Source organism: Euleptes europaea, chromosome 5, assembly GCF_029931775.1.
Source record: "Euleptes europaea isolate rEulEur1 chromosome 5, rEulEur1.hap1, whole genome shotgun sequence".
In the NCBI taxonomy this organism is placed as follows: domain Eukaryota; kingdom Metazoa; phylum Chordata; class Lepidosauria; order Squamata; family Sphaerodactylidae; genus Euleptes; species Euleptes europaea.
The window spans coordinates 54,384,754-54,412,751 of NC_079316.1; the positions used below are offsets into that span (position 1 = coordinate 54,384,754).

General features: G+C 45.8%; 1 protein-coding gene and 1 non-coding gene across 2 annotated transcripts in view; one reads left to right on the plus strand and one right to left on the minus strand.

The window, feature by feature from the left end:
- Positions 1–205: 205 nt before the first annotated feature.
- SEMA4G (semaphorin 4G) overlaps positions 206–27,998 on the minus strand; it is a 61,281-nt gene continuing 33,488 nt past the window's right edge. The window contains exons 4-14 of the mRNA XM_056850289.1: positions 27,839–27,937; positions 17,646–17,739; positions 16,529–16,642; positions 15,090–15,256; positions 11,072–11,241; positions 7,472–7,616; positions 6,853–7,075; positions 6,046–6,161; positions 3,213–3,367; positions 2,279–2,340; positions 206–1,198 (exon numbers count right to left, since the gene is read on the minus strand). Coding sequence (XP_056706267.1) covers positions 351–1,198; positions 2,279–2,340; positions 3,213–3,367; positions 6,046–6,161; positions 6,853–7,075; positions 7,472–7,616; positions 11,072–11,241; positions 15,090–15,256; positions 16,529–16,642; positions 17,646–17,739; positions 27,839–27,937 — 2,193 coding nt within the window. The 3' untranslated portion in view covers positions 206–350. The remainder of the gene's footprint in view (positions 1,199–2,278; positions 2,341–3,212; positions 3,368–6,045; positions 6,162–6,852; positions 7,076–7,471; positions 7,617–11,071; positions 11,242–15,089; positions 15,257–16,528; positions 16,643–17,645; positions 17,740–27,838; positions 27,938–27,998) is intronic.
- Positions 4,197–4,268, plus strand: TRNAS-GGA (transfer RNA serine (anticodon GGA)). The gene has a single exon. It is a non-coding gene; the product is annotated as a tRNA-Ser (tRNA).

Below are 27,998 nucleotides of genomic sequence, written 5' to 3' on the forward strand. Positions count from 1 at the left end.
GTGGCACTTTTTAGGCAGCCCCCAGAGGTGGTCAAGCTGGACATACCCAACAGATCTGTGTGGCTCCTGTTTTATCGATTATCATCACTTTTATATATAAATATAATTCCCATTTAAATAGATTCCTTTCTTTTTTTACAGCAATTGGAAAACAAAACAATCAATGTCAACAAAAAAACACACAACAACAACAAAATATAGGAAATGAGCGCGGAGTCTGTGGCGGCTCCGGAGGGCCGCTCCGGAGGTAGTTGCTGAGTCATAACACTGGTTCTGTCGGATTGGGAAGGGGAGGGGAATCACAGAAGGACTGGAGGGATTAGTTCAACAAAGTGGGCTCTCTGCTCCCCCTACACAGAGCTCTCGTCCAGCTTTTCTACCAGCTGTGTGTGTTTCCGCTTCTCCAGGATTTTGCTCAGCTCCTCGGTGAAGGAGTTGTAGAGCGGCGAAGTGCATGGCTCCTCGTTCTGCCGCAGGAGCATGTAGCTGTTGCCGTTCATCTTGCGCAGCATGTTGGGCAAGGTGGCAATGCCGTTGGTGAACTCGGCAGGTAGCGGAGGAGGGGGTGGCGGTGGGACGGGGGGCACCTCCTTGGATGGCGATGGCGTAGCGGTGGCTTCCCCGGGGATGATCTGCAGGCAGCCGTCCGGGTAGGTACCCAAGTCCTCATCATCCTGCCCTCCTTTGCCTATGCAATTGGAGGAGACAGTCTGCAGCTCCACGCTGGATGCCTGCGGGACCCCTAGGCTGTATTTGCCCCTGCGCTTCTGCAAGCAGGAGACGTAGAGGAGAACCACGCTGAGCACGAGGCACAGCCCGCCTAGCACGGTGATCACAGCAATGTAGATAAACCTCATGTCCCCATAACCATGGCTGGCAGCGTGCCAGTAAGGCTGAGGCACCGTGGGGGGGAATTGTGGCACCGGCAGCTCGGACAGTACAGTCAGGATATAGGTGGCCACCAGAGCCTGAAGACCGTTCTCCTGGGCATAACATCTGTATTCCCCGCTGTACTCCAGCTGAGTGTCTGTCACCAGGAGACCGTCCACCCCAAGGTGGAAGTGTCCTTGCCCCTCCTCTGCCAGCACTTCGGTGCCATTCACCAGCCACGTTGCCTGGGCCAGATTGGAGGCCTGCTCACAGGGCAAGAGCACATCATCACCACATAGCACAGTCCGGTTCTTCTGCGTGGATGTGGCTGCAGGAGACATGAAAACCAGTTAGGCCTCAGATGCTGCCTTACCTCAGCTGCAGTGATTCTGATGTCAGGGTGTCATTTTAATAGCAGGGGAAAGATTCTGCTGAGTTTAAAATTGAAGGGGGATAGGGCAGCCAAGTGCTGGGGGAGAAGGAAATCTAAAAAACTGGTGCCCTGAGAATCTCAGTTTCTCTTCACTTTTTTTAAAAAAACAGCAAGTGCCTACCCCTCATTGTTGTGGAGAAAAGACAGGAAATGTGAGGGCAGCGTTTAGAGAGAGCTCAGCATCCATACCTGGATTGGGTACAGTCTTCAGTAGTTTGGTTTTGGGTAGTTCCCAAAACTGCTCCTTATTCTATCACTCTTCCACAGCTATTGCCACACGTCTCTAATAGCCACCCAGCCCAAATTCCCACACACTTCACTCCCTCCTGCCATTCAAACCCTGGCGGAAGCAGCTCACCAGAAAATATTTTGAAAACAGGAAAAGCTTGCAATGCAATGAGATATAGGCAAACCAACCTCATTTGCATAATTAATGGTGGACACTTAATCTGGAAAAAATTTTTGCGCATAACAGTATGATGGAGCCATATAATGATTTAGGGAATAGAGACTTTGGGCTTTTCTGCATTCTCATTTTCCTCACTTGTAACTTTCTGTTTCTTGGGGAAGGGGTGTCTGTTCCACAAGTGGTTTGCTCCCTCTAGTGGTCGCTTCGATATTTCACCGGTTTATGTCCAGCATGTCTCCCTGCAGATTTAAACTGCAGGACATAAACTGGTGTAATATCGAATGGACTACTAGAGGGAGCAAAATACATGCAGAACAGACACCCCCACCCCCCACGGAACAGGAACTTACAAGCAAGGAAAACTAGAATGCAGAAAAGCCCTTTGACTCTGGATGTGAGGGAGAAAAGAAGCAGTCTGGGTGCTTGCCTCTCTTCTGAGCAAAGGCTGAAAACAGGTGGGCCCTTTCCTTTGCCTTTGGGTGGCTCACACCCTCGGGCCAAGGCAGCATAGCCAAGTTTTCCTTGCCTCCTAGGTGGTCAAGGAAGAGACAGCATCCAAGCCTTACCCTGGGCAGAGTCATTCCAGCAGCCCCTGTTGCCATGCAGCACGTCCTGAGTCAGCAAAGTTCTGGCAAAGATAAGCAGGACTCTGGTCAGTTGGGGAAGGCACACATGATCTTCCTGGCACTCAGAGCGCACCTGACAAAATCTAAACATACTGAGTCTTCATGTGCAGGATCTTGACATCTCAAGCACACATCAAGACTCATTCCATAAACCCACAGCAGAATGCACAATGTATTCATTACACTCTGCAGATCTCATAGGCCCCTCTTGAGCCATCCGCACACCCTAACAGTCTCTCGCAGGGTGGGCACACAGCCAATGCACAAATACAAAATGTAGAACTCTTAAGAATCCCTCTCACTGAGCCTTGGGACTATAGCTTCTTGGTTGTGCTCCTGATCTTAGGGAGACCAAGCCTGAACTCAGCTGTTTACAAAGCAGGGTAAGGCCATTTTAATTTAGATCATTTTAAATGCAATTTTATATGGAGTTTAGACAGCTATGCAGCGATCCCCTGCTGCAATTTTTGTAACAGCCCATAATATTTTTTTTCCTGCTTGTGTCTTGTTTGGTTTCGTAGCTGTTGTCATGGTTATATTTTTGGAATCTGATCTCATTGTTGCAGGCTACCTGGAGCTCCTCTCCCTCCAGATTAGGCAGGATGTTGATCTAATAAACTTAAACTAGCTTTTATGACAATGCTAAAATGGTCCAAGCAGACTGCATGGGACTCACGCTCGATTCCCTCTACATAAGATGAATTGGGAAAGAAGATGTGGTCCTGTACAAATCCATTGGCTTGGACAGGAAAGGTCTCTACATTAATGGTGGTTCAATGGAGCCCCCATTTCACCAAGAGAGAAGGAATGTCAGTCCTTGGCGTACTCTCCTGCTCTCTGCCTTCTGGTCAAACCCTACCGATTGCTCCCATACCTGTCAAGAGTCTCAGCTAGTTCACTGCAGCTCACACCATCCCAGCCACAGTATGGATCCCGGGCCAGGACACAGTCGAAGCAGGAGACGTATCGCCCACAGGTGGACAGTGGTAACTGAAGGACCCCACTCTGGGAGCCTACATATAGACTCTTCTGCAAAAAAGAGCATAGAGAAGAAATGCATTTAAACACACTGTTCCTGTCAAGCCAACAGGTCACCCTGCCCAGCAGCACAGGTGGGTAATTGGTAACACTGGTTAGTTGTTCCAAGGGTGATGTAAAAGTGGACCAGGGCTAGCGGAGAGAATACCAAATGTTAGCACCTCGCCTGGAACCCAGAACCTCAGAATCCGAGGCTAGCACTGAACCTTCACAGACCAGCTACATACTGCTTCCTCTTCAGGATGACACAGAGGGTCCGCCTACTTCCCATCCCCACCTGGGCAGCTCTTAAAGACTTGTGGCTAATCAGTGACGAGAAGCTGAAGCATCGGAGTTTGCCCAGCAGAGGGAAGCAGTGGAACAGAGCAAGGTGCAAGCAGTCACCCATGCAGCCTTAGGGCCCTTCTGACTCAAGGCTATTCCCTGTTCCCCCAGTTGCTCAGCTGACATGCAGAGCCAGGGTGCTGCCCTTCTATCAGAAAGCCAGGAGTCCAGGCTGCACTCTCAGGTGACTATTCAAGATGCAAGGGGGGAATTAACGTTCCTCTTTAGCAGGAGCTTGACAATGCTGGAACTCATCAAGCACGGCATTTCCCATTCTCCTTTAACTCCCTGCTGGGAAGAGAAATTTCATCTGCTAAACTCCTGCATGTCAGGCTGATGGTTGAAGTCCCAGGGGCAAGGCCACTAGAAAGATGGCGACACTAGACGTCTCCCAGGGCGAAGATACACCTTCCTAAAGAGCAAGCTGCACATAAAAACTAGGCATGAAACACATACATGAAGCTGTTTTATACCATGTCATACCATTTAACGGGGAGGGGCTGTGGCTCAGTGGCAGAGCATCTGCTTGGAATGCAGAAGGTCCCAGGTTCAATCCCTGGCATCTCCAGTTAAAGGGACTAGGCAAGTAGATGATGTGAATGACTTCAGCCTGAGACCCTGGAGAGCAGCTGCCAGTCTGAGTAGACAATACTGACTTTGATGCACCAAGGGTCTGATTCAGTATAAGGCAGCTTCATGTGTTCATGTGTACCATTGTCTACTGAGGTCAGTACTGTTTACCCTGCCTGGCAGTGGCTCTCCAGCATTCCAGGTAGGGATCTTTTCACATTACCTACCTTCCCACCCATGGTTTTAACCAGAGATTGAACCAGCTGGGACTTTCTGCATGCAAAGCTGGTGCTCTATCACTAAGCTACAGCCCCACTCCAATCCCACCCTGAATCCCTTCACATGAGCCCCAGCACTCATCCACTAAGTCTTTCAATTTCAGAGCCTCGTCAGAAAGGGCACTATGGTGTCTGCTGGTAATTTATTTACTTCATTTATACCATGTATTGGGATGTGGAATGGTATAGTAGAGCCCGATCTTGTCAGATCTTAGGAGCTAAGCTTGGTAAGTACTTGGAAGGGAGATCTGCAAGTAAGACTCTTCAGAGGAAGGCAAGGGCAAACCACCTCTGCTTAATCACTTGCCTTGAAAACCCTACCTGGGGTCACTATAAATCAGCTGCAACTTGGTGGCACTTCACACACATACACACACACATATACCCTGAATTTCTCCCCAATGGAGACCCAAAGCAGATTACACTGTTCTCCTCTTCTCCATTTTATCCTCACAACAACCCTGTGAGGTAGGTTACGCTGAGAGTATATGACCGGCCCAAGATCATCCAGCAAGCTTACACGGCAGAGTGGGGATTTGAACTTAGGTCTCCTAGTTCCTAGTCTGACATGCTAACCCCTATACCACTCTGGCTCATGGGGCTGCAGAGGAACAAAAATTCAACAGGCATACTTTTTGCTTGCAGACTGTTTTTAAAAAGCACAAAGTATCTGCAAGAAAAACAAACCAAAATGGCAACCCTTATTGGGAAAGTGTACGGGGGACATCTAGGGCCTGGGAAGGAGTGTGTCTAAACTCAAGCCAGCAAGCATGCTGACTCTTTATGGTTGCCAACTGGCCTGGAGAAAATGTCCTGTCCTTTTAATAAAATGTTATTTGCTAGGGGATGTTATTTACCCCCATGCCTGAAAAGCTTCAACTACTCAGGTCCACACATTAAGCCTTATTAAAGGGACAGGACATTTTTTTCTCTAGGCCAGCTGTGACTCACATGAATCATGAAATAACACACTCTTTTGCTGAGCGAAGGCCAGATTACAGCTCAAGTCTTTGGACAGCTAGGAGAACACAGCAGGTGGAAATGCCTTAGCTAAGGGCAGGGCGAAATCAACGCCCTCAAGGCACAGTTTTACCAAAAGCTGCTCTATTGGCAGAGACAGCAGGAGCCAGAGTGCACAAAGTCATAAAACACACCTACATTCTAGGTGTGTTTTTTCTAAAAGAAAGGTAAATGGTAAACCATACTTTCACAGACTGTTTACTGGTGTCCTCTGCCTCTGTAGCAGAGGTCAGGAGATGGGATTTCTTATTGTTTACAGTTTTGTCTGGATGCTTCGTGTCATAGGAGGACTGGGGAAAAGAAGCTGAGCGAAGTGTAGTGATGTCCAAACTTGCCTGGGGTTAGTTCTTCAACTGACAAGAGCACATTTATCACATTTGCTTGCTGCACCCTATTCATGCATTCCTTTTGAACAGGACGTGTTCATTGAGGCACCCAATCCAAAGGTAAGACTGTGGAGTCTGAAGCCACCTTTACCTGCCGTTTGGAGATGATGAGATTCTCCACAGGCTGGGTGACCCTAAAGACTTGCATCTCTTCTATTATATGGACCATGGAACCAACCACCACAGCTTTGTGAATCCAACCATTACCTGAGCAGAGATCAAAAGGGTAAATGTCAACAATCACAGCAAAGAAAATCGCTGGTCTTCAGTCATGCAGTTAAAAGTCAGTTGATCTAGCACTGCACAGGATTCCAGTTGTCTTCTGGATCTGGCTAGCTGATGGGAAGACGCATCTACTGCCAGGGTTTCAAAAAGCAGTAGAGTGAAGAAAGTAAGATTGTTTTACAATCCTAAGCAGAGTTAAAGCCACTGAAGTCAATGGATGTAACTCTGCTTAGGATGGCACTGTTCATGCTGCTCCCTTATCCAGTCCCACTTCTAACTTTTACAGTTCCTTGTAGGTGAATCTAAGAGTAAGTCTACGTTCCAAATTAAAGGTTGTCACTAGCTAGAGTTTGGCTAGGGAGTCTTAACAGAAAACTGATTTCTAAAGTTCCATGGAGGAAACCATGGTAGTGAAACAGCCTTAAAGCAGAGTTGGGTGGCTAATGTGCCATTTTGGCTGTTGGGCAAAACTACTTCTCATGTTAAAAAAGAACATAACACTAAAGACTGACTCACACAAGTTTGGAAAGCTTAAAAGTAAAGAAGAAAAGTGTGGTTATAAAGCCTCTGTCTTTCTACTGAAGGCCGAGAGGTGAGGTGACAACTTGCAGTCTCCCAGGCAGATGTGTGATTTGTCCCCTAATTAATGAGGAGGCACATGGCCAATACCTACCTGTTCCCATGAACAGGACATCATACTCTTGCCCATCCAAGGCTCGGACTCTGTCTACAGCCATCTGGGTATAGATTACATTTTTCTTCACCAACAGAGGGTCCCCATCTGCAGGTTTCACCTCTTCATACATCAAGGGATGGAGCTTGATGAAATCCAGAACACTGTTGGGCAAATCCTGGGAGGAATTGTAGCCACTCTTGCGAGCGTGGTCTGTGATGCACTGGAGAGGAATTGAGTGTGTTAACATACCCAGTTTCAACACTCAAATACAAACAGAAACCCTCTCACTGGGCTGTGTCCTTTCATCCTTCAGGTAGAGGATCCAATGTTTTGCGTGCTCTCCCATTATAACATTTCATTATATACACAAAGCTGGTACGATTGGGGGTGGGGGCTAACCTAGAATCTTCTCCTCAGTAAGTTAACTTACTGCATACAGACAGTATTTTTATGTTGGAGCATTCAAAACCTTCGAAACCTTACTTGTAGTAAGAAAGATATCATATCAGGTATCAAGCAGGGTTTTTGGTTGTCTGTTTTAGCTCTAAGCTCTGCAGCAGCACCTTGTTCCTTGGCAGTAACACATAAGGTTGAGAAGCAAAACAAAAAAACTTACTGATCCTGGCCGGGGCTCTGGAACCTCCCCGTTGTACTGGGACCATTTGCGGGAGGAGTCCTGGTATTCCATGTAAGTCCCTTCAAAGGCCGCCTGCATCTCAGAAATGTTGTATCGGCAGATGGCAGACACCTCCATGCTTCTCCTGGAAGATATAGGATAAGAGCATCACGGGGGGCTAGAGCCTTCCATTTATCTAAGGACCTCTAGGTCTGGATAAATGAACCCTAATATGTCAGCACTGTAGGACTGCAAAGAATCTGACCATCCTCTGCTCCAACTCCAGCAATGAATAGGTTTCATAAATGGAATCCAGGTAGCTCAAGCAAGCCTATCATGTTGCAGGGGAATGTGATCAGTTCTGGTGTTACCAGCCCATGACGCCTGCAGGAGAATTCCCCATTCTAAGTTGATGGATCAGTTGGTTCCTAACAATGCTTAACAATTGTTAGGAACAATCAGACCTCTTATTCTAAAACAATTCTTGTTCCAGAGACAGTCTACAGTTGAAGACAGAAAATAACACCAAGGGGGTAGAGTGCAAATGACCATAGGATCAATCACAAAATCTATCTGGGGCTGTGGACAGTGAGGCTCTGGCTGAGATATTCTTACATCTGGAGGTTAGCAACAGTCTCTGTTCTTGCATTCAACCCACCTTCTCCATCAGCTCTTTCCAAAGCACCACCCCTTTAAAAGAGCTATTGCCTTAACTAAGGGCATCTCTTACCAGGTTGAGGCAAAACTGAGGGTGGAGCTAGACCACAGCCTTTGATGAGGAGGCATAAAAGCAAGTAAATTAAGAGGGAGTAGCTGCTGCAAGGCTGCAGAATTAAATGAGCATGAAAAACACACTTAAGAAATTTCCAAAGCTTTTTGTATTTAAAAGTTTATATTAAAATTAGTCCATTGTAATTATAAAGGGGGGAGCAACTGCCAGTACAAACATTCTTGTACGCCCAAGCCATGGCTCCTCTTTTCTGGAATGTCATATTTCTAGTCTCTGGTGGTGAGCGAGATACCAAGCCAAAGGTTGAGGGGACATAGAGCAGCAGCACGTCCAGAGGACCAGATCCATAGAGCTTTGGAGGGAAGAGTCCTCAGGGCTTCCCCACAACACAGACCTCTGTAGCAACCCATCTGTTTGAACCTGTTGGTAGGGTGCCTGATCCTTAGTCTGACTGTTGCTGAAACTGCTCCCCAGCAGTCTGCTTCTGTCCTTACTGCCAGTTAATGGTGATTATCCTGTTGCCTCTTGATCACCCTTCTATATAGAGAGCCAACGTGGTGTAGTGGTTAAGAGTGGTGGTTTGTAACAGTGGACTCTAATCTGGAGAACTGGGTTTGATTCCCCACTCCTCCACATGAGTGGCTGAGGCTAATCTGGTGAACTGGATTTGTTTCCCCCTCTTACACACAAAGCCAGCTGGGTGACTTTGGGCGAGTCACATTCTCTCAGCCCCACCTACCTCACAGGGTGTCTGTTGTGGGGAGGGGAAGGGGAGGCGATTATAAGCCGGTTTGATTCTCCCTTAAGTGGCAGAGAAAGTCGGCATATAAAAACCAACTCTTCTTCTTCTATATCCCTTCAAGCCAATCCTTGTGAAATTTGAACCAGCACCTACGTGGCCCAATTGGCCACAGAACGGGATACTGGACTCCTGGCAAAACATCAACTATTACATTTTTACTACCACGGAGAATACAGTCTGTTTTTTCAGCACCCAAATATCCGACTGGACTGTAAGTTATCTGTGTGGAGGTATCCCACTGATGCCCAAGCCATGGCTCAGTGGTAGAGCATCTGCTTGGCATGCAGAAGGTACCAGGTTCAATTCCCAGCATCTCCAGTTAAAGGGACTAGGCAAGTAGGTGATGTGAAAGACTTCTGCCTGAGACCCTGGAGAGCCGCTGCCAGTCAGAGTAGACAATACTGACTTTGATGGACCGAGGGTCTGATTCAGTATAAGGCAGCTTCATGTGTTCATGTGCTCAGTTCCACTATACAGGCCTTCTCTGTGTTGCTCCTGAGAGACCTGCTACCGTGCAGCCAGGTCCTTGGGATTTGGTTGTTGTCTCCTGCACGCACACAAAACTTCTCTGGGTTTCCTAACAGCACAAAGCCAAATCAGGACAGTAGGCTGAGCAGTGAAGTGAAAAACTGCAGCTGTTGCTAGTGGCAAATGAATCACATTGCTGTTTGCCATCGGCTGGTACACTGCATTCTTGAGGCTTCATCATTTCCTGACATCTTGTGGAGCAATTGCTCAGCCCTACAAAGCCAGTGCATTTTCTCCTTCGCTTTCATACAATAACCACAGCTTCTGTACCAGGTAAGTTGCTTTAACTCTTTCCCTATTTTGCCAAGATGTATACTTTGTATTCCAAACTGTCCTTTGTGGCTGAATGGCCAGTACTAGTGAACACATTTGCCTTTAAGGTACAGTTTCCCTAACACTGGCAACATTTACCTTGTATGTTGACAGAGACTACAGGCAAAAGCAGGTAGTTTGCAGGGAGACAGCTTCTTAAAAGCCAGTGTGGTGTAGTGGTTAAGAGAGGTGGCCTCTAATCGGGAGAACCGGGTTTGATTCCTTACTCGCCCACATGAGCGGCTGACTCTAATCTGGTGAACCAGGTTGGTTTCCCCAGTCCTACACATGAAGCCAACTGGGTGACCCTGGGCAAGTCACAGTTCTCTTCGAGTTCTCTCAGCCTCACCTACATCACAAGGTGACTGTTGTGGGGGGAGGAAGGGAAGGATATTGTAATATGGTTTGATTCTCATTAAAAGGTAGAGAAAATTGGCATACAAAAACCAATTCTTCTTCTTCTTCTAAAATGCACAGTATCATGAACTAGCAGAAAATACCACAGGCTGGCTAAGACTTCAGCCTGGGCTTGGTCCAGAAACACTAAAGCAAAGAGTACCACAATGATTGTCATGGTTAACAGCCACATGGTGAACTCTATAGTCTTTTCTCTTCAATAAGTTTGAAGTGATGCCTGCCACAGTGCTGGGGTGATTTACACACACACACAAAGCCATCTCCTGCATATGCTGCTATTATTAATCTGCTCCATAGGTGCTCACACAGAGGACTTCCCCTCATCAAGTGTTCAGAGTATCCCATCTGTTACTTGCCCTCAACACCAACTCAAGCAAAATGAATCAGTCATGGGTGCCAGAATATTTGCAAGGACAAGGAGGATTTTATGGGCAACCAAAACTGAAAGTCCCCTTTGCTCAACCTGAATTCCACACACACACAGTACCCAGTCAGGAAATAGTTAAAAGCCTTAGGCAATTTTTAAAAAAAGGATGTCGATTGGGGGCAGGTGAGTTGAAAGATTCAAGGTTCTCAGCCAGCTTAAAAGCTCAGGTAGTCCAACATGGAATGGGTGAGTCAGCTGTTTCATTTACAAGCACAACCCAGAAGATCTCTTTCCTGAACGGCAACAGTAATTCAACACTCAACACACTGTAGTATCTTACCACTGTGTGTGTGTGTGTGGCAGGTATAGTTTTTCTGACATTCCTCTGCATTGCTGCAGCTCTTTTTCACCCCACTGTATGGTCTGTAAGTGTATTTGGCTTACCACTGTGCTGATAAGGTGAATGTTGCATAGAAGACAGTATTCTGCCAGTCCCCTCCATCCAGACTATAAACATCCTTGAGGACTTCATAGTAGGGAACGTAGCAGGCCAGCCTTGCTTTCATGAAGGATGTCCATTTCCACTGGAGGATCTTCTTGCCCCCAAGGTCATTCTGGAATGGGTATACACAGAAAGGCTTACAAAGTGTCAAGAAATCCAAAAGCCCCCAAAAGGGGCATAAACACAGACAAATTCCTTCAGTGAATGGAAATATTCTGTGCTCATTTTGGCTTGGACTATACCAAGACTGAGAGGGCCAGCATGATGTAATAGTTAAGGACCTGGGAGACCCAGGTTCAAATCCCCACTGATGCCATGGAAGCTTGCTGGGTGACCTTGGGCCAGTCACACCCTCTCAGTCCTTTGGATGGGAGACCTCCAAGGAATAACAGGGTCGTGACATGGAGGCAGACAATAGCAAACCACCTCCAAACATCTCTTGCCTTGAAAACCCCACCAGGGGTCACCGTAAGTCAGCTGTGACTTGACGGCAAAAAAATAAAAATAAAATACTGAGACTGCTCCTTACAGGACTACTCTTTATATGAAGTTTGGGCTTTACCCAAAGAGATTGGAGACTTCTAAGCCCTTTGGATCTTGTAAGCGCTCAACATCTGATGCAGATGGGGCTACCAGATGAAGGCACTAGGACCAAATTACACATAACACTGAGAATCTGGAGGCTTGCCCTCCCCTTTATGCATTAGCCCAAGATTAACAGGTCTGGGGAAATGTTTGATGAGGTTTGAATGTTGAACATCATTTTTTATAATTGCAATTTATTTTCAAAATGCAACTCTGGGATGGGCCAATAGGGATTAGGGTTGTGGGATTAGGGAACAGTCTCTCCACTTCTCAATTCCCCATTCAAAACTGCCTCCAGGTTTCTTTGAGCCCTGGCAGAGGGAAGGCAATTTCTCCCTATTAGAGTTAAAAGCAATCCAGGAGAGGGCAGTTTTGACTGAAGAAACAGGATATGCATGGGCAGGAGGGGAAACAGTTAAAAGCTCTTGCTAGAGCATGCAGCCCATAATCGCCTGGCCCCCTCATGCTTACCAGCAGCTGTTTTTTGCAGCTAGATTATATTAAAGGAGTGTTTTCTAACACTGAAATGCATCCAATGAACATTGCATAGTTCTATCACTCTAGGCCCACTAATCCAGGTGCTTTCTGAATATAACTATTTATGCTTCTCAATGAGACAAACCCAGCAAGGCCAGGGTCTGGTGGAGATCAGGGAAATCTGCCTGTTCCCCTGCAGTAACTAAAGCCAGCACAATGTCCAAGGGGGGATCTGTCTCCACCAAACAAGACCATTCACATTCCAAGACATTGCTGAAGCCTCCAGGATCAGAGAAAACAAATCAAACCCTGAGCCAAAGACACATGAGAGGGAGCCATAGCAGCAAAGCTCCCCTCTACAGAAAAGCAGTGCTGAACACCCTCACTGGTTTATTTGCTTTTTTAAAGAATCTGATTTCCGACTGAGTGCCTCCAGCTTTAACTTCCTGCCACCGGCTCTCATTCTCTCTCTCAAGGCTTTCTCCCTGGGAACAGTAATCAAAGTATCTCTTAACCTTGTGATCAAGTGCCCATCTCAAACTCCTTGTGGCCAAGCACATTCCCCAGCTCCTCTCTGAGCCTGCTCCGATTTTTCTATTGCTGCCTGGTTGCAAGGACTGAGATTCAACTAGGCAACGTGACCGAAGCAGAATCACAGAGCCACAAGCAGAGTCCTCTGCACTCATGGAACAAGAGCCATCTGGCAAGAGGATCTGAAAGATGGATTCCACCCAGCCTGGTCAGGTCTGCCTGGTGCTTGCTTGGATGCCCTTGAGATATTCTTACTCTCAAGCCACCCAGGATGCAGTTGTGGGGGCAGTGTGTGGTCTGTATTGGGAAGGTAGATCATCCTCCAAAGCCCTGGACAGAATTGGCCGCACCTGGAGGACACTAAGTGCAGGGACTTCTGCTCTGACAATTCTTGCTGTACACAAAGATTTTTGAGAGACACTGCCATGCTGACTGCCGCAATTACAAGAGAGAGATGGCTTATTCTGGGGCCAAGGGCACCTTGCCACTAGCACAGCCAGAAGCCTGTATCATCTCCCTCTGAACTATTCCTGCTCTGGCATCACAGACAGAAGGGGCACAGAGCTTGTCCTTGCAGCATTCTGCAGCCTGTCGTGATTCTTCATTACCACATTTGTTTCCCTCCAGTGAGCCCATGTGGGGCTATCTGACATTGTCTTCACAACAGGTAGGCTAGGCTAGGCTAAGGGTCAAACTAGATGAAATGACCACCACTACCATCAAGGCGAGGAAGCAGGTTGGTTTCGATCAGTGGAACCACATTGTTGGGAAGTGCCAAACTTCTTCTGTCCCCTCCCCCGTTTCTTCCCCCTCAACCTTGATCCAAATTGGCTCGAGGCGGGGGGAGACATCTAGAATTTACCTTTACAAACGCTGGGAAGATCTGTTCACAAATGTCCCAGCGGCCACTTTGTGGTTTGTAACCTTCATGACTGAGCAGGAATCTGACCCTTGGATTGCTTACTAGGGAGTAAATTCTGTTGAACTCAGTAAAGCCTACTTCTAGACAAATATGGTTAGGATTGTATGGCAAGTCTCCACTGGTCCAAATCCAACACTTTTTCACTGTGCTAGCTCTTGCAGCTGGTTCTTCTTCATCCACCCACCAGGGATTATGGCAGTTTATTGTGCTAAATGGTTAACAGTGAGCAGGGTTTAGCCACGCACCTTGCAAAAATACAGCATCAAAATATTTTTCCAAAAATGCAATGGGGCATCATAAGTGCAGTGACAGGGTACCAGGGATATTGGTGGCTATTTCCACCACAAATGTAGCTTGTGGAACACCCTCTCAAAGTCCTTGTGTTTGTAGTCTAGAACCAAAACAAAAACAGGCTGGCAGCAGGCAGAGGGGATAAGGAGGCTACAGGGGACTGAAACAAAAACACCAGGAACAGCAAGGCTGAGCTGAGGCTCAGGGCTCAGCAGCATCCCCATCGAGGGATCCATGCCAGTAGGAACGCCCCTAGCTCTGCTCCCAGGCTGCTCAGTGGAGCTGCATCACTCCCCACCACCCAAGATCTGAAGCCAGAATCCCATTTAAGGGAATGGCTCTGCTCATTCCAATCAAAGCACATTTGGCTCCCTGATCCCCATAAAGTGAGAGCAGAAGCAGCCCTTTGCCCCATCGCTGCACAGGCCAGGTATCAGAAAGACTGGCTGGAATCTAGTTGGTCTTGGCCAAGGCAAAGCCTTTATGACCTAACCCATCCCCAACTGACTAAACATTCTCTTGAATCACGATGGGTAGCCGTGTTAGTCTGTCACTAGCAGTAGAAAAGAGCAAGAGTCCAGTAGCACCTTAAAGACTAACAACATTTCTGGCAGGGTATGAGCTTTCATGAGCCACAGCTCACTTCTTCAGATACAGCTAGAATCCGATTCCATCTATCCTTAAGTAGAGAACAGTGAATTAGACACACAATGGCAATGGAAATGTAAAAAGCAAATGACATTAGCAGGCGTGATTTGATTAGGTGTGATATACAGAGGGGTAGTAGGCGTGGGGAAATTAGCATTGGTAATGAGACAGGAATCTCAGATCCCTATTCAGTCCGGGAGAATGCATTGTCTTGAACTTCATTATTAGCTGTAATTCAGCAATCTCTCTTTCCAATCTCCCTTTGAAATCCCTTTGTAAGAGAACTGCTACTCTTAAATCAGCAGCTGAATGTCCTGGAAGATGAGCTACTGTCCCTCCACTTGAGTGAGCTACTGTCCTTCCAGCCTCTCTTGGGCTTACAAGTGTCAGTGAAGATGCAAGTTGCACCAGCCCTGATGCCAGAGCTGGAAAAATGTTTCCAATCCCTAAGACAATCATGCTCCTTTCAGCACCTCCAATCCTTCCCAAGTGCCCCCTCTCTTTACCTTACACACTCGGGCCACCCTGGCCACCCTGGGCAGCTGGTTCTTGTCAAAGATAGAGGTGCTCTCATCTCCTGCTCGCTCGGTGAAGAAGTAGTAGATCTTGTCGTCGTCCCCCACAGGGCTGCTCATGCTCTCCCTGACCAACATGGAAGCCACAAACTCAGCATCTGTACAAACCAAGGACAGTGAAAGCATCAGACAGCAAATACCTTGAAACAGATCACTCTCCTAGGAGCTGCATATCATGGCTTCAGAGATAGGGTATGGGGAGGGGGGCAGTGCTCCTTTAGAAATGCCCCAGCCCCCCTCCCTGAATTTCCAGCTCTCGTCTCTGTCCTTTCAGAGACAGAAAGGAATATATGCAATCCGTGTTTCATCTAATTGCCTGGCAGCGAAGCGGGAGGGAGGGCTGCGAGACAGCACAAGAACTCTTTCTGCTGAACTGATTAACCTCTTTCTGACTCAGTTCATTCCATCTGCCCTTTTCACAGTCTTTTGTCCCTTTCCATCTTTTGTGTTTTATTCCTTTCCTTTTTTCATGTCAAGCAATCACACATCAGAGCAGACAGCAAAAATAATCTGACTGAGATTTATACTATTTCGGGGTTGCCTCCTCAGCGGCAGGGAATCTGCCTTGGGAGCTGGCAGTCATGGGAGGATGGCGGGGGGTTGGGGAGAGAATACCCAGTCTCACCGAGCCTGGTATCTTTGTTGAATGCAATCCACATTGTTGCAACTTACATGAAAAAGAACACGTGCCTCTAAGCATGAGCAGAATGCCTTTTATTCACCAACAAAAACCCCACTAACTTCATCTCCCCCCAAAGCTGGGATAAGAGCTAAAAGACGGAAGAGGCATAAGCAGGCCTATACCCAATTAACAAGTCCCCCTCCTTCTCTCCTTCTCTCCCCCCAAAACTAAAAACTTGAACTCTTTTCAGATGCTCCATCCATGAAAGAATTGAGCACCCCACATTTCTACTTCTACATATTTCCATTCCTCCCACTGCTTAGAAGCCTCGCCATAACCTACTATGTCACTGGATGAAACATGATTACTCCACTAATGAGGATGTGGTTTTATTCTTGGAAGTTTAAAAATTATTTAGTCAAGCAGCACAGCATTGGACAGATGTAATCTCCCTCGTGCAAATGGAATATCAGTCAGCGATCACCCTAGAATCTAGGGCTTGCCTGGGCACCTGGCACTTAAAAGATAGCTCAACTCAAACTAATACATATTATGTAACTTAGAGCATATCAGACTTATATTTCGGTCTCTGCTGTTTCAAACCGACACAATCATTCCCCTCTCAAATGTGCCCCCCTCTGTTTGCGGCTATGGGCTTGGATAAGGGCAGAGTCGCCGACCTCTTCATCTCCTGCTAAGGGCAGACGAAAGGAACAGGAGACGTGGCTTTGGGATCCACAGAGCCTACCGTTCAACCAGTGCAAAGGGGATTCTTCGGTCTTCAGAATCCGCTGGTACAGGCTGCGTCGGATGTCTGGCTGGCTGCGAAATTCATAACGCGTTGCTGTATATAAACTGCCATCTGGGAAACAATGCAGCAAACGAGGTATGGTTAGGAAAGGCTGATTCACCAACTGGTTTTGCTCCCTTAGTAACATCCCTCTCCCTGAGCCTAAGCAGGAGGCCTCCTTCCTCGGTGAGCCAATCCTTTTGTACCTACTCTAACAGGCAAGAGCCTCTTCCGATAACAGCCACACATAGAAACACATACTCCTGAGATTATATGCCCCTGAGTGCCAGCGCATGACAGTTTCTGCACACAATCAGGGGAATTCAGGAAGAATAACCAAAGCATTATCCGGAACTTCCCTGTCATGCTTTGCCGGGCAGCATCTGATCAGTTTGGGATTCTACCCACGCCTGGATGGGAGAGAACCAGCTGTGCTGCACAGATAGCGAGACACAAGTGCTTCATGGAAAGGGAGATTGCCACTGCTCTGAACTCCAAAATTAAGTGCTAGATGGAAGTGGGTTCATGGGGCGGGGGAGAGAGAGATATCAGGTGTCTCATAGAATCATAGAGTTGGAAGGGACCACCAGGGTCATCTAGTCCAACCCCCTGCACAATGCAGGAAATTCCAAACTACCTCCCCACACACACAGTCCCAGTGACCCCTACTCCATGCCCAGAAGATGGCCAAGGTACCCTCCCTCTCATGATCTGCCCATGGTCATAGAATCAGCATTGCTGATAGAACGACCATCTAGCCTCCTCTTAACAACTTCCAGGGAAGACGAGCTTACCACCACCTCCTGAGGAAGCCTGTTCCATTGAGGAACCGCTCTAACTGCTAGAAAATTCTTCTTCATGTCTTGATGGAAACTCTTTTGATTTAATTTCAGCCCGTTGGTTCTGGTCTTACCTTCTGGAGCAACAGAAACAACTCGGCATAGGATTGAAGGAGATCAGATGATCTTTAATGTATGTGCCTACACACACACACCAAACTTTGTGCCCGGCCCACTCTCGGTCAACCCCAGGGAACGGCTGCAAAGAAAAGAAGGGGGAGAAGGAAAGTACATACCTACAATGAGACCCGTGTAGCCATGGCTAGGGTCATAGGGACATTTTTCCTTCCCTTCCTCAAAGACTGAGGGTGGCATCAACTTGTTGGTATCCTAGAGAATGCAAAGAGCAGAGACAGATCACCCTCAAGGCACAGGACCACACAGCTTGCCTGGATCCTCCTGACTACCCTGGAGATCAAAAGCCCTGGTGTGGAGCTTTTAGCCAGGGGACAAGGGAGGGCGATCCCCAGGTTCAGTTTAGATGTTACTCCACAATGGGAACAGGGGGATGTCTTTTGTGTTAGGGAAGGACTCCCTCTCCCCTACATCACTCATTCGACACAAGCTCTACCACAACTACAGCTGCCACTCAGATGATCACTACAGCTAGCTGCTCCCTCCATTGTGGCAACTAGGGACAGCATCCCCAGGCCAACACAGCATCTGTCCTGTTGGCAGAAGGCCTGTCATTCCAAGGCTGTTTCGGCAATGCATCAACATCATCGGCCCAGTAAACTATATATTGTATTCCCCAGAGCTTCAGCTTAGTGAAAAGCCATGTAAGGTGGGTCAGAATTATTATCCTTGCTTTGTAACTATAAGATTGAGAGAACAGCATCCTGCCCTGTGAGTTCATGGGTGAGCTGAGATTTGAACCAGCATATAACTCATGCTCTGACTGCTGTTACTGCACCTTTTTTCCAATTCTTATACTGTTACGCTCACAGCAACCCTAAGAAGCAGATGAGGTGAAGCAACACGCACCTAAGAGCAACCAGAAAACTTAATGGCTGAGCACACCTCCTGCACTGAAATCCAATGCTCAATGCACTGCATTATAATAATCTAGAAACCTGCATATCAACTATCACAATACACATGGCAAAATACAGAGGTTTTGTGTAGATTAGAATTTGTTGGCTCCAAAAGAGTCGTGTTTCCTCGTTTTAAGAGTTTCACATGAAGACAAAGAGAAGGCTCAGATTAAAAGTCTATCTGGTAAATGGATGGATCACGAAAGCTCATAACCTGCCAGAAAATATTTTTGTTAGTCTTTAAGGAGCTACTGGACTTTTGCTCTTTTCTACTAACGCAAATTATATATAATCCTCAAATCATTTCAGTCTTCAATGGAGCATGCTAGTCCCACTGAGAAAACAACAAACTCTTTTTTTATTTTGTATTTCTTTTATACTTAATTACTTTCCTCCTTGTTTAAACTGACATCATTGAAAGAGAAATGTTTGCAATGAAATGGGAATGGGTTTAGACTTATGGGAATGGGCTTAGATTTATCCCAGTTTAACAGAAATGTTTCAACTGATCTTGGCCTTCTTTAACCATTGTAAGATTAACTTATTAACTCCATTTGCTTATAAAAGAAAGCCAAATACCAAACAGCCCACTCTTCTCCATGTTCAGTCAAGACATGAGTTCCACTGAGATCAATGGGACTTCCTCCCAAGCAACCTTGCATAGGATTACAGTCAGATATTACTACACCAGACAGTAGCACAGCCTCCTGCTGGATAACAAATTGCACCTTTTTGGTGTTGTTCAATGAATCCATAGATCAGTCATAAACTCTGGCCTCTTTTTCAAACAATTTATTTCCAGCTGGAGGCTAATGAATTGGCAAGTGCTCAAATGAAAGCAGCAGGTACTGAGAGCAGGAACAGGATGTTTGATGTAAAGAGCAGAATGAATTCACAGGACTTTGTGAACGTGGTTAGATTCAGCATTATAAGAAAATACTTCAGAATACAATAAAAAAAGAGATAAAGAAGATGAGTTGCATGATTTCCAAAGAGAGTAGGATGCAGAAACCATTTGTGGCAGAATAGTGATATCAGGATGAAGGGCTGTCTTATTCTGATGGAAATACCATATATGGAGGGTAAAGTCTTAGGACACAAAGATTACCAACCCATTTTGTAGACATACCGTAATGGCTACTAAGAAAGCAGTCTTAAATGAAAGAAGTCTAAGGTCACACATGTCACCATGGGATTCCCTAGTAATTTTGAAACAATCATTGACAGGCTCCATGCAAATATTGGGGAGGAGGAGAATCAAACTGGGGGATGCAACCATGCAAGACCCTTTAGAAAGCCTTTGACCACGAAGCTGGAAAACAATTACTGGCTGTGAATTTGAATACAGTTGACAGAGATTTCTGCTAGGTGAACTCATAGTTGAGTTATGAGCATTGTATGTGCAGAATGTATACCAGTACCTTTGACACACAAGTACCATGTCAGAGGGGAAATGTTGCTAAGTAGATTAGACATAGAAGGGTCTCTACTTTGCTGCATTGGATTTTCTGGTTGACAGCTAGAGGAAATTGAGCAGGACTTCATAAACAGATAGGTGGTGGAAAAATAGCTCGGGATGGATTCACCCACTATCAAATTCAGTACAACAGTACTGTAATGGAGGATGTTCCTGTTGCTCTGGGACTGGTCACTGAACAGTGGAAGGTGGAGGTACTGGTCTTTGAGAAACACTAGAAGATGGGTGGACCATGGTCATTTTGGCCACCATGTAGCTATCAGAATGCAGGATGCTTTGTCTAGCACAATTCTGTACAATAGATAAGGACATATGAGGAACCAGGAGAAGAGGTGGGAACATGTATTAGAGGTGTGGTCTTCAATGGAGAAGGAAAACGTTCTCCCATGGAGTCCTTTCTGACACCTCCCTGGCTGCTGTAGTTGTAGTATTTCTTGATGTACTTGGCATCCACCTTGATGTTGTCTACACCCATTAAGTGTATGACTGTGAGTAGGATGTTGCTGTGGAAGCACCACTGCCAGTTATCCAAGGTAATGGTGCGTAGAGCAGGAGATGCTGCATCTTGTTTTTGATTATCATTTCCACTTCTCTTTGGAAATTGTGCATCCGATCTTCTCTCCCTTCTTCAAGTTGTCTACGACAGTGGAACCCTGCTGGCTACACAGGCAGCTCCAGCTGCCCACCCCCAGGCACACTCTGTGGCTGAAACCCTCACTCCCTACTTTTCACCTCTCCTTTGCTTGCTCACTCTTGGCCTTCAGGAAGAAAAACAAGGACAGGCACACTCACAGCTGCCCTTTGGAAAGGAGAGGCTGGCAGACAGGCAGGAGTGAGAGGGGGTCAGCTGTGGCTGTAGAAACACACCTGGCAGTGGGCGGGAGGACAATGGCTGCATTGCTGCTGCTGCTTGAAGAACCGTGACACTGCATGCCTGGGAAAGGTACCTGGCAGCCACCTGAAAAGCTCCACCACTGGAGTTTTCCCTGGAATTAATTATTTATATTAACTAATAGCAGATTACTTACACAGGGCAGAGGGTAACAATAAGGGATTGTTTGTGAAACTGCAAGTGGCCAGGAGTTTAGCTCCAGTGCACCAGGTGGGACTAACTCTTGAGCAACCATAGGATCTACTTATGTGGGGACAGGTACTGAGGGATTTTAATGGGATGGAGTGCTCTACTAAGCACAGGGTGGAGCCACAGCTATACTTTTGTTTCAAGCTGATTGTAGAAAAGCAAAGAGGCCCTCGTGTAGAAGCAGTCCTTGGCTCTCTGTCTTATAAAAGCTCTCCCTTGCTCCTTCCCAATCACATGCATCCAGGAAGAACATGTTTACAAGCACTGCAATAAGAAGTCAAAAAATTCATGGGACTTTGACACCCTGCATAAATGAACTTGTGAAAGGAAGTACTCTGGGCAAGAAGACTGAGCTAGAAGTGGCATGCTAAGTACAGACGCTGCCAAATTTGATTATACCATTGATCTCCAAATTCTATGCCCAAGAAGAACAGTAGCTGATACTTCATTCAAGCAACAGGAAGAGCTCTCACACTCTGTAAATGTGATGGACTTTGTGAGAAAACTGGTTTTGAATTCTTTCTTCCTGAACCTATGACTGCAATAACTTTAGAATAACTTAATATTTGTTTCCAGACTGACGCTCAATCATCCTTTGGCAAATGTGCCAACCATACCCTGCAGCAGTGAACTTTACCCGCTTCACATTAAAGCCGGGTAAGAACCCTTTACAAAAACAGTTACCCATAAACATGCAGAGAACTTACATCTTTCTTTAAATATCATGTTGATCAGGCTCTAAGAGAAGAGACTGAACTGATCTTAACCCAGAACAGTTCCAATTATAAAGCACTACTTTCTCCTCCTCATCTCCAGATATTGTTCTGGTTGTTGTTTGCAGTGCCCACAATACCCAGTGATGGGGTAATCCAGACAAGTCAGGTGATGATTGTAGGTAACTCAACAATCCAACGGAGTGTCTGTCACTCTTTGCATCACAGGTTGTGTCTGATGGAGCATTTGTACCTGTGGTAAGCCCAACTAGCCCTGAGACTGATTGGATAGTTTCCCTTGAAGCTACTTCTCATGCAGTAAGTAAGAACAGCTGAGGAGTGTAGCAGAACTTGTTCTGGGTCCCTTTGTTCTCTGGAATGCAATATCCAAGGAAACCTGCCTGAGCCTAACACCACAGACTTTCCAGTGAAGTATGTTTGCTTAGAAAAGCTTTCAAAACCTAATTAAAAGCAGGTAAGCTGTTATTTGATGAGCCCCGTGGTGCAGTGTTAAGCTGCAGTACTGCAGTCAAAAGCTCTGCTCACGACCTGAGTTCGATCCCGACGGAAGTCGGTTTCAGGTAGCCGGCTCGAGGTCGACTCAGCCTTCCATTCTTCCGAGGTCGGTGAAATGAGTACCCAGCTTGCTGGGGATAAAGGGAAGATGACTGGGGAAGGCACTGGCAAACCACCCCGCAAACAAATCATAGAATCATAGAGTTGGAAGGGACCACCAGGGCCATCAAGTCCAACCCCCTGCACAATGCCAGAAATTCACAACTACCTCCCCCCTCCACACCTCTAGTGACCGGAAGATGGCCAAGATCCCTCTTATCATCTGCCTAAGGTCACAGAATCAGCATTGCTGACAGATGGCCATCTAACCTCTTCTCAAAAACCTCCAGGGAAGGAGAGCTTACCACCTTCCGAGGAAGCCTGTTCCACTGAGGAACCGCTCTACCAGAACCAACAGGTTAAAATTAAATCAAAAGAGTTTCCGTCTAGACATTAGAAAATTCTTCCTAATGTCTAGACGGAAACTCTTTTGATTTAATTTTAACCTGTTGGTTCTGGTACAACCTTCTGGAGCAACAGAAAACAACTCAGCACCCTCCTCTATCTGACAGCCCTTCAAGTACTTGAACATGGTTATCATATCCCCTCTCAGCCTTCTCCTCTTCAGGCTAAACATACCCAGCTCCTTCAATCTTTCCTCATAGGACTTGGTCTCCAGACCCCTCACCATCTTTGTTGCCCTTCTCTGGACAAGTTCCAGCTTGTCTACATCTTTCTTAAATTGTGGTGCCCAAAACTGAACACAGTACTCTAGTTGAGGTCTAACCAGAGAAGAGTAAAGCGATACCATCACTTCGCGTGATCTGGACACTATACTTCTGTTGATGCAGCCCAAGACTGTGTTTGCCTTTTTAGTTACAACATCACACTGCTGACTCATGTTCAGTGTTTGGTCTACTAAGACCCCAAGATCCTTTTCACACACACTACTGCTCAAACATGTCTCCCCCATCCTATAATTATGCATTTGATTTTTCCTACCTAAATGCAGAACTTTACACTTGTCTTTGTTGAAGTGCATTTTATTAGTTCTAGCCCACTTCTCCAGCCTGTCAAGATCATCCTGCATCTTGGCTCTGTCTTCTACCGTATTTGCTACCCCTCCCAATTTAGAATCATCTGCAAATTTAATAAGCATCCCCTCTATTCCTTCATCCAAATCATTTATAAAGATGTTGAACAACACAGGGCCCAGCACAGATCTCTGAGGAACTCCACTAGTCACTTCTCTCCAAGTGGACGAGGAACCATTAACTAGCACTCTTTGGGTACGATCTGTCAACAAGTTGCAGATCCATCTAACAATAACAAAGTCTGCCTTGGAAACGTCGGAATGTGACGTCACCCCATGGGTCAGGAATGACCTGGTGCTTGCACAGGGGGCCTTTACCTTTACCTTTAAGCTGTTGAGAGATTTTTTTAATGTGCTTATTGTATTTTAATAGTGTTTTTCATGCTTTGAGGGTGGGTAGGCTCCTTGGTCCACTCTTTGGGAGATAGGTATGGAACAAAAACCAACAAATAAATAAAAAATAAACTCTGGAAGCAATAAGTGAAGCCAAAGCTGCATATTCTCTCCCTTATCCAAACTGCGCTGGAGTCCTGGAAAAGGATGTCCAACAGTGGGCAGATACTAGGGTTGCAAACTAGCCCGGAGAAAAATGTCCTGCCCCTTTAATAGTGGCTTAACCTGTGGGAAACAGGCAGCTGCAGGTCTTCATGGCACAGAGATAAATAACATCACCTGGTGAATTACATCCCATTAAGTCCCAGTGTAGCAGTCTCTGACATGATCATGGTATCTTATGAACATGTGCAGAATTAATTCCATATAGAGCTTAAACACATCATACACATACAGAGGTTTGTGTAATGTATAATGAAAGTCTGTGTCATGCTGACAGGCTAAGCTCTGTGTCAGGCTGACAGACTACTCTCAAAGTTAGCTCTATCAAAGCTAACTACTAAAGTTACTCTGGCTTGCCCTTGAAGGGGCAGCGTAAAAGTCATCTTTCTGACTCAGCTGCCAGATGTCAGATAGTTGGGTCTGAAAAGTCGGCACTTGCTTATCTGAGGTGCTTTTCCAGGCATAGAATGGAAGGTCATCTCTGTTTTGGGGATTTTTGGTCTCTGCTCTGAGATACAGTGTAAAGGACAGAATTATGCCACTGTCCGATAAGACAGTACAGCAGTACAATAGACCTTGTACTGGTAACCTTGCACTTGTAAACCTGGTGACTTAATGCTTTCTTCATAGATGAGGTGGAAATGACACTGCCAGTCACTCTCCAGAAAGACCTAACTTAGACCCATGACAGAAGCCTGCAGTTTTCTGACTCAGCCCAGATAACCACTGATCTGAGAGGATATAAGGAAGCCTCAAACAGCCAGAAGGCAGGAGGACTGGTAGAGGACAGCTGAATGCTGTCTGGCTGCTGGGTCTCCTGACATCCTCTAAGATGTTAAACTAGGAAAGCAGAGAGTTGATGGAAGTTGGCTGACGCTGACCGACCTCACTCTCTATACTTGTCTCTTGCGTGAGACACATGAAGTGAGTTACAGAGAGGGCAGCAAGTCTGTCTGGCCATAACTCATTTCCATTATATTCTATTTCATGTCTTGCGTGATATGAAACCGTACCATTTCACAGGTTCTTTGTGAGAATGGGAAAGACTCTCTTTGAGAGGGATTCATTTCAAGATGACCTGCTAAGGCTGGATATCTGAAATGATTGCTGATGGACTATTCCATATAATGGAGGCTCTTAGCATTCCTACTAAACCTTACTGTGGGGTCTAAGAGTATTGGATCAGTTCCATATTTGGAAACACTGACATCTCATTAATTCTAGTAAGGAGTTGATGGGTTTTCACTGAATGATCTAAATAGTCTGACTTTCCTTGAGAAACATGGAAGTTGTGAAACCCAAACTACAGAACTGGTCCATACAGTTCTTAGAACCAGAAACAGGGAAGAAAGGAGTCAGAGGCTCCCCCAACATAATAGGGGAGGCTTCTGTACTCAGAATAAGAGGCAAGAGATGTTCCTGGGGAAAAAGGAGAATCTCTTTTCTCTGTAATGAAGCTTAAGGCACATACACAGATTGGCACAGTCAAAGAGACTGTAAATAGCTTTAAGCTAACACATAGTATTTATATATTCAGCATTGCTGTCTAAAACTAGAAAGAGCATGCATAGCATGTACATAGACAATGCCTGATCTTAATGATGATCAGTTAAGAATATTAATAGAAGTCTTTAAAGGACTCCAGGTGACACAGATGACACAGCAAGGTATAGTGTGTCTTCTGTACAGAAATGTTATGATGTTTTGAATGATTTAAGTTAGGATGTTTCTAACCAAATCTTTCTCCAAAGAATTAACCATATTTTGACAGGATTTCTGTAACCTTATATTCTGAATGAAGGTGCATTGCACTAAGGATACTTTATGAATATATTCTAAGATACTCCTTTATGGAGGCATAGAGAATGTGAATGATTACTTGCTACATAAACATGTTTAAGACTAATGATGTCTATCCTTATATGATATTTTAAGGCTTTGCAACCAAAAAGCATATATTGTATAATGTAAATAAATGTGTTTTATATATACTTCTACTCTTGTCCATTATTATAAATTTATTGGCGTGTTCAAGAGATGTCCTAGAAGCAATAACAAGTTTCTAGGAACCGTTGATTCCGGTCTAGTGGTGTCTTGCTGAATAAGATAACTCCATTTCTCAGTGAATGGTACATTCTAAGAGTGTAGGCACTTAACGGCCCGAACCGCGACACCAGGTAAATGGAAAATGTATTTTTCTCAAGGCAGTTGGCAACCCTGGCAGCTATTAGGACTGGCACGTTTACTGTGAGCATCTGATACAGGAAACACTACTGAATAGAAGTGCGGAAAGTTCAGATCACTCACAGCACTGATAACAGAGCGGGGAGGGGGGAGTTCAGTGCCCTGGATATTCAGAATAAGGTGTTTCTACAGGAATAAGGTTCCTTCCAAGTTCAAAGCCAGCAGGTCAAATACCCTGGGCAAGGAGAAGACACCATTACTGAAAAGATCTTTTCCCACACACCTGAGTTTTGGGGTTTTTTGCTTTTTAATTGTTAACATTTTATTAATGGCTCTTTTTAAATATAACACAGTGACCAGCTAAAGGCTCATCTACAAATGAAAACACATACCCAAACATTCATTGTCAAGTTCTCATCATGCCCTCAAGCCTCAAGAGGAAGGAAAGAACAAGGGAGGTGGGGAAGAGAATCAAGAGCAGCACTCCAAAAGGGAGCATCATGTAAATGTAGCTTTGACTGGCAGTTGCCAATCTGGACAGACTTTTTAAAATCACTATGGGGGAGGGCCTTTCCCGAACATTAAAAAAAAACCACATGCCAGTAATAACCAGGGGCCAGACCTGGATAGCCCAGGCTAGCCTGATCTCGTCAGATCTCAGAAGCTAAGCAGGGTCAGCCCTGGTTAGTATTTGGATGGGAGACCACCAAGGAAGAGCAGGGTTGCTGTGCAGAGGAAGGCACTGGCAAACCACCTCTGTTAGTCTCTGGCCATGAAAACCCCTAAAAGGGATCGCCATAAGTCAGCTGCGACTTGACGGCACTTTACACACACACTGCACAGCACAATGCTCTACAGCTGATAAACCAGCTACAACCTGTTGCAATTGGAATGCAAGGAAAAGAGCATTTTTCTGCAACTAAAGTATTAGCTGAAAATCACAGCAGAACTCCACCACCCACTACCTGAAAAGGCCCCTAAATCACTGTGTCACCAAAGCTTCTCTATGTATGTAGCTACCAACATACTTTGATACATTGGCTACTCACTGACATCTCATCTTTGCTCCAAGGGGTCCGTGAGGTATTCTCACTGGTAAGCTAAGCTGAAAGACAGAAACTATTGAGCTTCATGACTGAGCTCATTTCTCCCTGATCCATTCACTATTCTCGTTAGCACGCCAAGCAACAGGCAAAATATCTCAGAGCACTAAACATGGGCCTAAAGGGATTAAATGAAGGCATGCTCATGCTGTAACTTTCCTCCTTTTTAATGGAAAGGGTTTATATTATGTTAGTATAGCCCAGGGCAAGTCTCTGAAAGCAACAGGGAAGGCTCTAGTGCTCTGTGAAAACAAATAGCCAACTCTGGAGGACAAAACACAGGACAGGAAAAAAAAGGGGGACTTCCCAGAGTCATCCTTCCATCCGGCAGGCAGTATAATTTCTAATCCTTATGACCTTGGCATTCCTTGATAAGGGCTACCAACACAGCAGCCAGGATCGGGGACTGGTTTATTCCCCCGGATACCAATCAATAGAAAGTGTATCCATAGCTAGTTTTGTATGCAGAAATGGTTTCTCAAGGTGATATCTGCAGGTATCAAAGTGGCTAACGCGTCCAAGTCCAGCTTCTGGCGGCAAACAACTAAGATTTGATCTCCTTTCCATAAACATCACTGCCCAAAAAAAAAAAGGCCATCAGACAAGGCTGAAAATCCCCCCATCTTTTACTCACTATGTATGTGCAGAGGGGGTGGAAGGCATATGTTCCACAGGCATACAGATGGGTTGCATTCATCCTCTGCAAAAGCCTGACGTGGTTGTAACACTCTGTCTGCAAAGAGGAAAAGGATAATGTGGTTTGCAGAGGAATTCTACAATGCACCATTTTTTCA